Genomic DNA, 13,110 nt, shown 5'->3' with positions numbered 1-13,110 from the left:
AAGACTCTTCAGAGTCCCATAGACTGCAAGGAGATCAAACCAGTCAATTCTCAAGGAGATCTACCCTGAATATTCACTGGAAGGACTGATACTGAAGCTCCAATGCTCTGGCCACCTGATGTGAAGAGCCAACTCACAGGAAAAGACCCTGATGCTAGAAACGAGGGCAAGAAGAGAAGGGGGCAACAGAGGATGAGATGGTTGGATGACATCATCAACTCAATGGACACTGAGCTTGAGCAAACTCTGGGAGATAGTTAAGGACAGGAAAACCTAGTGTGCTGCATGCAGTTCCTAGGGTTACAAAAAGTCAGACACAACTTAGCAACTGAACAACAACAACTCTTATTAAAAGGCGGGCGGGGCGGGGGGAACCACGAGGGACGTAGGGAAGGAATACCTGGCTCCTTGGCTCACTTTAGGACTAAGGGACATATAAGAACACACTTCATTTCACCTCGCTACCTCTATGAAAGTGAAAGTGAAGTCGCTCAGTCATCTCCAACTCTTTGCAACCCCATGGAGAGTGTAGCCTACCAGGCTTCTCCGTCCATGGGATTTTCCAGGCAAGCATACTGGAGTGGGTTGCCATGTCCTTCCCCAACCTCTATGAAGGTTTCCCTGTGAAGACTTTTCCTGTCCTTTCCTCCCTCCCTCCCAATCTTCTGACTTTCTTCAAATTATACTTCCAACAGAAAACACTCACCACCTCTCACAAATACAAAACAGTGAAGTATCTGATATTCAGCCAACTGGGCCTTGAAAGACACCTACACTTAATGTTCTGGAAAACCCCATGAGGGCCAAAAGGAATTCTCCAGTTTCCCCACCCTGGCTCTCTGCTTAACTCTTTGTTCTATTTTAGAAATAGTTTATCTCTTTCACTAGTACACAGCAAAGCTGTATTACATTTCTCTTCAAGTAAAGTGGGGTGGGCAAGTGTTTCAGTTTCAATAGAATCCATCCTGTAAGCAAAACTTACATCAAAAAAGGACGTCAGATGTCAAAATATTGAGCAGAATGATGCCATCAATAATGAGAAATGAGCACTGCAAAGTGGAGAATCCTCACACCAATTACCTCAGGGTACACGTTTCAGAAACAAACTTTCACCCCTCATCTGTGACAGTATTTTTTTCTTTCCACCCACTATATTCTCTTTTATTAAATGTTACACAGGGTAAACTTTTGAAATCAAAGTGAGACTTATATACCCCAGCTGCAACCTCAACAAGATACCATGACTAGGCTCACATGACTCATAAATTTCCTAAATTATGCAATTCGTAACAGTTCAACTGAAATCATTTTCCACGGTCTATGCAGTACTCCAAAAGCCAGGATTCTATTATATATATATGTATTCTTCAGAAAATGTTGTCAAACCCCTAATCAATATTTAGTACTGTGGTTATACATGCTAACATTTATAGGATAAGAAGGCTGTTAAACAATAAACCACATTCTTTAACTATGAAATTACTCATTGGCCTTGACCAATTCAATCTAAATGCTAGGGCAGAGTTAAGCAACAAATTACATTCAAAGCCATCAAACACATACACACACACACACAAACATTTTTCAAAAGAAAAAATACCCACAAGGCATGTATTTATTGGCATATATTTATCACTAATGGTATGAACCTGACCGGTCACTACACTTTTCTTGAGACTCATCTTTCCTGCCACTTTATTTAAAAAACTAGACATGATCTCCAAGTTTCATTTCAATTCTAACACTAAATGCCTCCATCAGGAATGTCCTTGTTTTCTCTTTTCAGCTACTTAACCTTACAGCCGGGCTCAATATCATCACCTCCTTCAGGGAGCCTTCACTAGCCTTCCCCAGCTAGTTTCAATACCACCTGATGAAAATAATTCCCCACCATAATGTCTTCTAACAGTCTCCTTCATACTCTTCTAGCATTTTCTGCTTAGATCTCTCTATTCCACTAAACCAAAAGCCTTTTGAAGATGGATTTGTCTGATCATTACACTTTCAATGTCACACATATAACCTGCATACAGTATGCGTTCTTCAAACATGCAGTGAATAAATGGCTAAGTCTGTGCATTTTTCTGGCACCAACTGTCTGCACTTTGCCAATAAAAACACATGGTCAAAAAACAAAAACAAACGAACAAACAAACCCTTAAGATTTGTGACTGTTCCTGAGAATAGACCTAGAAAAGCAAGGTTTTCTTAGAAGAAAATATAGATAGTGCAGGTACTATGTGCATTCCTAGGATTCGTGCTACTTAAAGATTCCCACTTGTGAACAAGAGAATGATAACAAAACTGAAAGTTGTATTAGTGGTACAAATATTTGTATTTCAGTTTTGTTATTCCTCTTGTTCACAAGTGGGAAACTTTTAAGTAGCACAAATCCTAGGAATGAATATAATAGCTGCACTATCTATATTTTCTTCTTCTTTTTTTAATATTAGGGCTTCTCTGGTAGCTCAGCTAGTAAAGAATCTTCCTGCAATGCAGGAGAGACCTGGGTTCGATCCCTGGGTTGGGAAGACCCCTGGAGACGGGAAAGGCTACCCACTCCAGTATTCTGGCCTGGAGAATTCCACGGACTACTCAATGGCGTTGCAAAGAATCTGACACAACTAAGCAACTTTCACTTTTTTTTTTCATCCTTATGAGTGGATCCTTACCCTCTTCCTCCATTCTGACCACCCCAATTTACCATTTTCCTTCAATCTGTATTAAGTTACCACATCTCAGCACTTCCTACCAGGTTCTCCCTAGCCGGTTATTAAACTAATCAATCACCTGCAACTCATTTTCAATTTGAGATAACCACAAAGCAGTAGTTCAAGTGAGAACACAACACCTTTAATACTTTCCATCAATTACGGTTTTTGTCCATTTAATAAGAAAAAAAGATTGCCAGGTAAAGTAATGCAAATTTTTTACTGGCCATAAAAAAATCTACATAGTGTCTCACTCTGCACAATATTAAGGCATCATGGTGAGATTTGGAGACCAAAACAACCATGAAAAATCACCGAGGCTACAGCTTCTCACAGTGGGAAAATACAGTTTCATACTTTATTACTAATTAACCAAACTCTCTTACATGTTAACTTTTAACAGAGAACCCTAACGGTCACTGTAAGTTTTCACTAACTTCCACCAAATTTCACATCTCTCAATGTTAGTCCTTTAAAATCCAAGCTCTTCAGAAAATCTAAATAACCCTCTACTTCTAGCCTCAAAACTGATCAAATTGGGGGTCCCTGATCATTTTTGTTTAAAATGACAAGGAAGGCGTTCAAAGTAAACGGCATCACGAACTGACCTAGCAGGTTTAAGAATCTCCAACAAGCAGCTACATTTTAAATAACTACACACACGATGTTAAGATGTTTGCAAAACGCAACTCCAAGAAGAGTTCCCCAGTCACCGCCTTCCAACCAGATTACAGCCTAAGGACCTCCTAGGCAGAAAATCTAGTTCGCTTCCTCAGAGCCGTGGAAGAGATGGGGAGCTCTGGGCCTTCCTATCCTCCTCCAGAATCCTGCCTTTGCTAAGAACAAAATGTAGCTTTGTTTGTTAGCGGGGCAGGACCGGGACCGCATCTCCCTCTCCGAAGACGAGCCGTCACCACTCCCTGCCTTACCGCTTTCCGGAACACACGCCCAAACACAAACTCGAGGAGCAGACCGCTCCCAGGTCCTCAGTCACTAACAGGAGGCCCCCCACCCCACCCCAGGACCCCTTTCCCATTCAGAAAGACAAGCCCAGCTCCTCTCCTTCCCTGACTCCGAGAGCCACACCCCCTTCCTACACCGAAAACTTCGGGACGCGCCACCGTCGTCCAACACCCTGCCCCCAAACACCTGAGAGATCCCGCTCGCCTGCTCTTCCCCCCAAAAGCTGCGCGTCCCAGGCACCCGGAGCCAACTCCTCTGGGTCCTTACCGAATCGCCGCGGGGATTCCCGCTCGTCAGGAGGTCGCGGCGCCAGCACCAGATGAACCAAGCTGGTGAGCAAGAGGACACGGTGCCTCATGGTCCCGGCCCGGCCACCGGCTCCACCTCTCTAGGGGGCAGCCTTCGCCTGAAGAGGGGGCTCGGGACGCCGCTCACATTGGGAGACGAGGGGATCCGCCCCGGCCGGCCCTTCAAGCTGCTTATTCCTCCCGCGCCGCCTACCGGAAGACTCCAGAGCCCGGCTAGAGGCCCCCAGGAAGTGCAGGCAGAGCTCCCAGAGGCTGGCGCAGCCTGCTTCCGGCCGCCGCCGACCCCCGCACCGCCCACAGCCGGAAGCCCGGCGTCACGCGCGGCATGTCGGGAGGCCCGCGCTTGCTCCGCTCCGCGCCGGCGCGCCGCAGTCTTGCCACCCCCACCCAGTCCCGTCGAGGGTTCCGCCGGCGCCGCCTGTGACGCGCAGTGCGACGTCCTGACTCGACCCAGTGGGGCCGCCTCTCTGTCCCCGGATGACCTCCGCCAGGGACGGGGTCCCTCACGAATGGGCCCGCAGAGGTGCGTCCGGCCGCGTCCCTCGGTCCCACCGCGTCTGAAAGCGATGGCCGTCCGCTTTCGGTTGTGTCCGACTCTTTGCGACTCGATGGGCTGTAGTGCTCCAGGCGCCTCCGTCCATGGGATTCTCCAGGCAAGAATATTGAAATGGGTTGCCGTTTCCTTCTCCAGGGCAATCTTCGCGACCCGGAGATGGAACCCGGGTCTCCCCGGGTTGCAGGCAGACGCTTTACGGTCTGAGCCACCAGGGAAGTCCATCTGGATAGGATCCCTGTTTTCCCTGGTGGCTCAGAATCCGCCTGCCATGAGAGAGACTCGGGTTCGATCCCTGGGTCGGGAAGATTCCCCTGGAGAAGGCAATGGCTACCCACTCCAGTATTCTAGCCTGGAGAATCCCATGGACAGAGGAGCCTGGCGGGACTGTAGTCCGTGAGGTCGCGAAGACTGAGTGACTTCCCCTTTCACCCTTTTCACTAAGCGAGTTGTAGAACCCTGGGGTCCAGAGCGGACGAGGAGCCCCTGGCCGGGTGTGCTAGGGGTGATGACCCAGTAGCGAAGTGCTGGAGCGAACGAAGGACAACTCCAGGGAGCGGGAGGCCCCCCGCGGCCGTCCCCGCGCCAACTTCTGCGAGATCAGCTTCCCAGTTTCAAACGGGGTGCAGCTTGGCTTTCCGGGCCCCGCGTCGGACCAGCCGGGTGTCTTAGGCCTCCGTCCGTTTTAAGGAGAAAGGCTTTTTTTTTTTTTTTTGTCAAGACGGAAATAAACAGGTGCTTCCTTAATGCAGTTTCTCTTTCGCCCCGCTGTACGTAGAAGGTGTACAAAGAGTTCCAGAAAATATACGTTGGACCTAACCCCTCTGCCTGTACAGGTTAGGTTCTAGAATCGTCCAGCTAACTTCTTGAAATTCAACTTGGTGGGCACTTTTTACTTAGATTGGAGATTTGCCAAGACAGTTTGTGTTTTGTTTTGCAAATCCTTTGCATCGTTTTAGCTCTAGTTGAGTGTTCATGGTACTTAATAAAACATTCTAACAACGTTGGATGTGAATTGCTGTTTTGGTTCAACTAATGTTTATACGAGTAGGACATAATACATTTTCCACGTAAGAATGGGAAATACAGCCTTTTCTCCATTCACTTCAGTTCAGTCGCTCAGTCGTCTCCGACTCTTTGAGACCCCATGAATCGCAGCACGCCAGGCCTCCCTGTCCATCACCAACTCCCGGAGTTCACTCAGACTCACATCCATCGAGTCGGTGATGCCATCCAGCCATCTCATTCTCTGTCGTCCCCTTTTCCTCCTGCCCCCAATCCCTCCCAGCATCAGAGTCTTTTCCAATGAGTCAACTCTTTGCATGAGGTGGCCAAAGTACGCGAGTTTCAGCTTTAGCATCATTCCTTCCAAAGAACACCCAGGACTGATCTTCAGAATGGACTGGTTGTATCTCCTTGCAGTCCAAGGGACTCAAGAGTCTTCTCCAACACCACAGTTCAAAAGCATCATATGAAATGGTAAAATGTTAGAAATGGAGTGTTATTCCTGTCTGGCCAAGTCTTAAGGCTTGGCCTTAAGATACTCTTACTGTGGTTTAAATTTAGGTTCACTGTGACATGCCTCCGTAAAATCTCAGCAGCTTTTCCCATCAGTTATTATCCATAGTAACAAGTTTTGTGCATTTTTGGCATAACTAAGTCTGGTGTGATCATCTGAGGTGGAAAATGCCTTCATTAAACATACACACTGATAACATACCTAATCAAAAAGTAAAGCAGAGGTACACCTCTGCCAATTGTACATAATTTTTAAAAGATGAATACCATATAAAATGAGTTGGGTACAGTTCTTTGTACAGTAAGAATATATTTTCTGAGCATCCAGATAGTCTTTTCCAGCTTATAACTTTAACAGATCCTAGATAGCATTGTCTCCTACCCCAGCTCCTGTACTGTGCCTAGATCACAGTACTTAACAGTTTAATAAATGCCATTTTAAAATAGTAAAATTCCTGATTGATTTTCTTATTCATATCCAAAAGTCCTAGATTTTCAGATAGTCAAACTTTCCAGTAATTTTTCCCATTCACAAATCAGGACCCAAATTATACTTTCCAGTTTGAGGTTTATCTTAAATTTATAAATTGTCCATATAGTTAAGATACAAGAGCACCACATGGGGGAGATAAAGAGCCAGAAGAACAGCTTAAGAGGGATGCACTGGATAGAACCAGAAGTCTGAGCCAGCTATCTTCAAACTTTTATACTCATCCCCAAAAGAATTTTTTAAAAACATATGTACATTTTTAAATCATCAGATCAGATCAGTTGCTCAGTCGTGTCCGACTCTTTGCAACCCCATGAATCACAGCACGCCAGGCCTCCCTGTCCATCACCAACTCCCAGAGTTCACCCAGACTCATATCCATCAAGTCAGTGATGCCATCCAGCCATCTCATCCTCTGTTGTCCCCTTCTCCTCCTGCCCCCAATCCCTCCCAGCATCAGAGTCTTTTCCAATGAGTCAACTCTTTGCATGAGGTGGCCAAAGTACTGGAGTTTCAGCTTCAGCATCATTCCTTCCAAAGAAATCCCAGGGCTGATCTCCTTCAGAATGGATTGGTTGGATCTCCTTGCAGTCCAAGGGACTCTCAAGAGTCTTCTCTAACACCACAGCTCAAAAGCATCAATTCTTCGGTGCTCAGCCTTCTTCACAGTCCAACTCTCACATCCATACATGACCACAGGAAAAACCATAGCCTTGACTAGACGAACCTTTGTTGGCAAAGTAATGTCTCTGCTTTTGAATATGCTACCTAGGTTGGTCATAACTTTCCTTCCAAGGAGTAAGCGTCTTTTAATTTCATGGCTGCAGTCACCATCTGTAGTGATTTTGGAGCCCAGAAAAATAAAGTCTGACAGTTTCCACTGTTTCCCCATCTATTTCCCATGAAGTGGTGGGACCAGATGCCATGATCTTCGTTTTCTGAATGTTGAGCTTTAAGCCAACTTTTTCACTCTCCACTTTCACTTTCATCAAGAGGCTTTTTAGTTCCTCTTTACTTTCTGCCATAAGGGTGGTGTCATCTGCATATCTGAGGTGATTGATATTTCTCCCGGCAATCTTGATTCCAGCTTGTGTTTCTTCCAGTTCAGCGTTTCTCATGATGTACTCTGCATAGAAGTCAAATAAGCGGGGTGACAATATACAGCCTTGATGAACTCCTTTTCCTATTTGGAACCAGTCTGTTGTTCCATGTCCAGTTCTAACTGTTGCTTCCTGACCTGCATACAGATTTCTCAAGAGGCAGATCAGGTGTTCTGGTATTCCCATCTCTTTCAGAATTTTCCACAGTTTATTGTGATCCATAGTCAAAGGCTTTGGCATAGTCAATAAAGCAGAAATCTTAAGCAATGGCAAAGGATGAAATTTCCAGCATAGTGTAGATACTAGCATTTAAAATTAAAGCTGTTAGGTTTAAATGTACCCAATGGAATATAAATACCTGACAGATTTGAAAGTCACTATCATGGCCGAGAGGAGCTACTCCACATTCAAGGTCAGGAGGGGCGGTGGTGAGGAGATACCCTTCGTCCAAGGTAAGGAGCAGCGGCTGCGCTTTGCTGGAGCAGCCGTGAAGAGATACCCCACATCCAAGGTAAGAAACCCAAGTAAGACAGTAGGTGTTGCAAGAGGGCATCAGAGGGCAGACACACTGAAACCATAATCACAGAAAACTTGTCAATCTAATCACACTAGGACCACAGCCTTGTCTAACTCAATGAAACTAAGCCATGCTGTGTGGGGCCACCCAAGACGGGCGGGTCATGGTGGAGAGGTCTGATAGAATGTGGTCCACTGGAGAAGGGAATGGCAAACCACTTCAGTATTCTTGCCTTGAGAACCCCATGAACAGTATGAAAAGGCAAAATGATAGGATACTGAAAGAGGAACTGCCCAGGTCGGTAGGTGCCCAATATGCTACAGGAGATCAGTGGAGAAGTAACTCCAGAAAGAATGAAAGGATGGAGCCAAAGCAAAAACAATATCCAGTTGTGGATGTGACTGGTGACAGAAGCAAGGTCTGATGCTGTAAACAGCAATATTGCATAGGAACCTGGAATGTTAGGTCCATGAATCAAGGCAAATTCGAAGTGGTCAAACAGGAGATGGCAAGAGTGAACATCGACATTCTAGGAATCAGCGAACTAAAATGGACTGGAATGGGTGAATTTAACTCAGATGACCATTATCTCTACTGCAGGCAGGAATCCTTTAAAAGAAATGGAGTAGCCATCATGGTCAACAAAAGAATCCGAAATGCAGTACTTGGATGCAATCTCGAAAACGACAGAATGATCTCTCTTCGTCTCCAAGGCAAACCATTCAATATCACAGTAATCCAAGTCTATGCCCCAACCAGTAACGCTGAAGAAGCTGAAGTTGAACGGTTCTACAAAGACCTACAAGACCTTTTAGAACTAACACCCAAAAAAGATGTCCTTTTCATTATAGGGAACTGGAATGCAAAAGTAGGAAGTCAAGAAACACCTGGAGTAACAGGCAAATTTGGCCTCGGAATATGGAATGAAGCAAGGCAAAGGCTAATAGAGTTTTGCCAAGAGAACACACTGGTCATAGCAAACACCCTCTTCCAACGACACAAGAGAAGACTCTACACATGTGTATCACCAGATGGTCAACACCGAAATCAGATTGATTATATTCTTTGCAGCCAAAGATGAAGAAGCTCTATACAGTCAGCAAAAACAAGACCGGGAGCTGACTGTGGCTCAGATCATGAACTCCTAATTGCCAAATTCAGACTTAAATTGAAGAAAGTAGGGAAAACCACTAGACCATTTAGGTATGATCTAAATCAAATCCCTTATGATTATACAGTGGAAGTGAGAAATAGAATTTAAGGGCCTACATCTGATAGAGTGCCTGATGAACTATGGACGGAGGTTCATGACATTGTACAGGAGACAGGGATCAAGACCATCCCCATGGAAAAGAAATGCAAAAAAGCAAAATGGTTGTCTGGGGAGGCCTTACAAATAGCTGTGAAAAGAGAATCGAAAAGCAATAGAGAAAAGGAAAGATATAAGCATCTGAACGCAGAGTTCCAAAGAATAGCAAGAAGAGAGAAGAAAGACTTTCTCAGCGATCAATGCAAAGATATAGAGGAAAACAACAGAATGGGAAAGACTAGAGATCTCTTCAAGAAAATTAGACATACCAAGGGAACATTTCATGCAAAGCTGGGCTCAGTAAAGGGCAGAAATGGTATGGACCTAACAGAAGCAGAAGATATTAAGAAGAGGTGGCAAGAATACACAGAAGAACTGTACAAAAAAGATCTTCACATCCAAGATAATCACGATGGTGTGATCACTCACCTAGAGCCAGATATCCTGGAATGTGAAGTCAAGTGGGCCTTAGAAAGCATCACTACAAAGAAAGCTAGTGGAGGTGATGGAATTCCAGTTGAGCTATTTCAAATCCTGAAAGATGATGCCGTGAAAGTGCTGCACTCAATATGCCAGCAAATTTGGAAGACTCAGCAGTGGCCACAGGACTGGAAAAGGTCCATTTTCATTCCAATCCCAAAGAAAGGCAATGCCAAAGAATGCTCAAACTACTGCACAATTGCACTCATCTCACACGCTAGTAAAGTCATGCTCAAAATTCTCCAAGCCAGGCTTCAGCAATATGTGACCCTTGAACTTCCTGATGTTCAAGCTGGTTTTAGAAAAGGCAGAGGAACCAGAGAACAAATTGTCAACATCCAGTGGATCATCAAAAAAGCAAGAGTGTTCCAGAAAAACATCTATTTCTGCTTTATTGACTATGCCAAAGCCTTTGACTATGGATCACAATAAACTGTGGAAAATTCTGAAAGAGATGGGAATACCAGACCACCTGATCTGCCTCTTGAGAAACCTATATGCAGGTCAGGAAGCAACAGTCAGAACTGGACATGGAACAACAGACTAGTTCCAAATAGGAAAAGGAGTACGTCAAGGCTGTATATTGTCACCCTGCTTATTTAACTTCTATGCAGAGTACATCATGAGAAACGCTGGGCTGCAAGAAGCACAAACTGGAATCAAGATTGCCGGGAGAAGTATCAATAACCTCAGATATGCAGATGTCACCACCCTTATGGCAGAGAGTGAAGAGGAACTAAAAAGCCTCTTGATGAAAGTGAAAGACAAGAGTAAAAAAGTTGGCTTAAAGCTCAACATTCAGAAAACTAAGATCATGGTATCTGGTCCCATCACTTCATGGCAAATAGATGGGGAAACAGTGGAAACAGTGTCAGACTTTATTTTGGGGGGCTCCAAAATCACTGCAGATGGTGATTGCAGTCATGAAATTAAAAGATGCTTACTCCTTGGAAGGAGCGTTATGACCAACCTAGATAGCATATTCAAAAGCAGAGACATCACTTTGCTAACAAAGGTCCATCTAGTTAAGGCTATGGTTTTTCCAGTAGTCATGTATGGATGTGAGAGTTGGACTGTGAAGAAGGCTGAGTACCGAAGAATTGATGCTTTTGAACTGTGGTGTTAGAGAAGACTCTTGAGAGTCCCTTGGACTGCAAGGAGATCCAACCAGTCCATTTTAAAGATCAGTCCTGGGTGTTCTCTGGAAGGAATGATGCTAAAGCTGAAACTCCAGTACTTTGACCACCTCATGCGAAGAGTTGACTCACTGGAAACGACTCTGATGCTGGGAGGGATTGGGGGCAGGAAGAGAAGGGGACGACAGAGGATGAGATGGCCGGATGGCATCACCGATTCGATTGATGTGAGTTTGAGTGAACTCCAGGAGTTGGTGATGGACAGGGAGGCCTGGTGTGCTGCAATTCATGGGGTCGCAAAGAGTCGGATACGACTGAGCGACTGAACTCTATTGAACTGATCATAGCCAGCCTCCCAGATGGCCATTAGTGGTCTCTGCTCCCTAATACTCAAACCCTTATATAGAATCACACCCCTTCCACACTAGACCAGGGTTGGTCTGTGTGACCTATAGCACATAGAAGTGATGGTATTACACTCCAACGATTAGACTGTAAGAAACTGTGTCTTCCATCTCAGGTGTTCTCTTGCTTGCTTGCTCCCTCTACGATAGTAGAGGTGAAGGCAGCTTTTGTGACATGAGAACATTCAAGAAGTCTATGGAGTGATTCATAGGAATACAGGTCAACAGCCCACAGCCACCAAGTAACTGAGACCACCAAAGACTATCTGCCTCAACTTGGAAGTGAATACTCCAGCCCTAGGCTACCTTTCAGACAATGGCATTCCCCCAACCCATCAGGTTGACTGCAACCTCATGAGAGAGGGAGCCAGCAACGCCCATCCAACCATTCCCTGATTTTTGTCCACCAGAAAATGGGAAATAATAAATACTAGTTATTTTAAGTTTCTAAATTGGGGGTAACTTGTTACACAGCCACTATTGCCCATTTGAAAAATAACATGAGCAAGATGACTGGATCCAGATGCCTCTCCTTAACACCATAAGGGGTTCTTTTAATTTAGGATTTAATAAAGATATGTAAACGACTTGGGATTTGCTGATCCCATGCTATAGAATGAAATATTTACCTTTTACTTGCTGCAAGTGAACTTAAATTTCCAATTACTAAACACCTGTTACCACATGACTCTGGAGTTAACTACTAGATTCACACAAGCATTGGTACTGCTTTCATCTAAACGATCAGATATAGCTCTCTAGTTTTGGCTGAGCTTGGGGGCATTTTCTTGTCATCCTTGCTGTGTTTCTCTTATCGGCCACAATTTGTCCTATACCAATCCCATCAGTCCTTATAGATATATAACATCTTTAACACTCTAACGTGAATTATTCCTACATCCGTATGCTTTTTTTTTGGCCTGAATAAATCTGTGTGAAGTTAGCACCTGAAAAAGTATGGGTAAATCCACAAGTCTCCCTCAGAAAACAGACCCCTCTTATTGGAATATGACTATATACAAAGTCGTGTACCAAGAACACGTATACCAAAATCGTGTTCCAAGATTTTAGTTCAGAAATTTTAATGTATTTCAGATCCTTTTAGAAGGAAAGGGGGCTTCCTGGTAGCTAAGATGGCAGAGAATCTGCCTGCAATGCAGGAGACAGGTTTGACCCCTGGGTTGGAAACATCCCCTGGAGAAGGGAATGGCTACCCACTCCAGTATTCTTGCCTGGAGAATTCCATGGACAGAGGAGTCCAGAAAAAAAGTGAAAAAATATATCATGCATGGAGCAAAGCACAGTATTTGAGTATCTATACTGATAAACAGATTATTCTTTGGGAATCTTTAATAAGAAAAAAAAATAATAACCAGCCATCTTGAAACTGAATTATTTCCCCTCAAGTCTGAGAAGAGAAGGAAACTAGTCATTTTATTGAAAAAGACACATGCATCCCATTATTCATTGCAGTACCATTTACATTAACTAGAACATGGAAGCAACCTAGATGTCCATCAACAGATGAATGGATAAAGAAGTTGTGGTACCTATACACAATGGAATATTACTCAGCCATAAAAAGGAACACCTTTGAGTCAGTTCTAATGAGATGGATGAA

The 13,110-nt window shown here is 44.4% G+C and overlaps 1 protein-coding gene across 1 annotated transcript in view; it reads right to left on the bottom strand.

The window, feature by feature from the left end:
- Window positions 1-4,269, bottom strand: part of ADAM17 (ADAM metallopeptidase domain 17) — a 44,325-nt gene extending 40,056 nt beyond the window's left edge. Inside the window, exon 1 of the mRNA XM_061433344.1 lies at window positions 3,942-4,269. Within this exon, the coding sequence (XP_061289328.1) occupies window positions 3,942-4,032 (91 nt within the window). The 5' untranslated portion in view covers window positions 4,033-4,269. The remainder of the gene's footprint in view (window positions 1-3,941) is intronic.
- Window positions 4,270-13,110: the final 8,841 nt, after the last annotated feature.

The sequence above is a fragment of the Bos javanicus genome, chromosome 11 (assembly GCF_032452875.1).
Source record: "Bos javanicus breed banteng chromosome 11, ARS-OSU_banteng_1.0, whole genome shotgun sequence".
NCBI lineage: Eukaryota > Metazoa > Chordata > Mammalia > Artiodactyla > Bovidae > Bos > Bos javanicus.
This window is presented reverse-complemented; position numbering and strand designations above follow the sequence as displayed.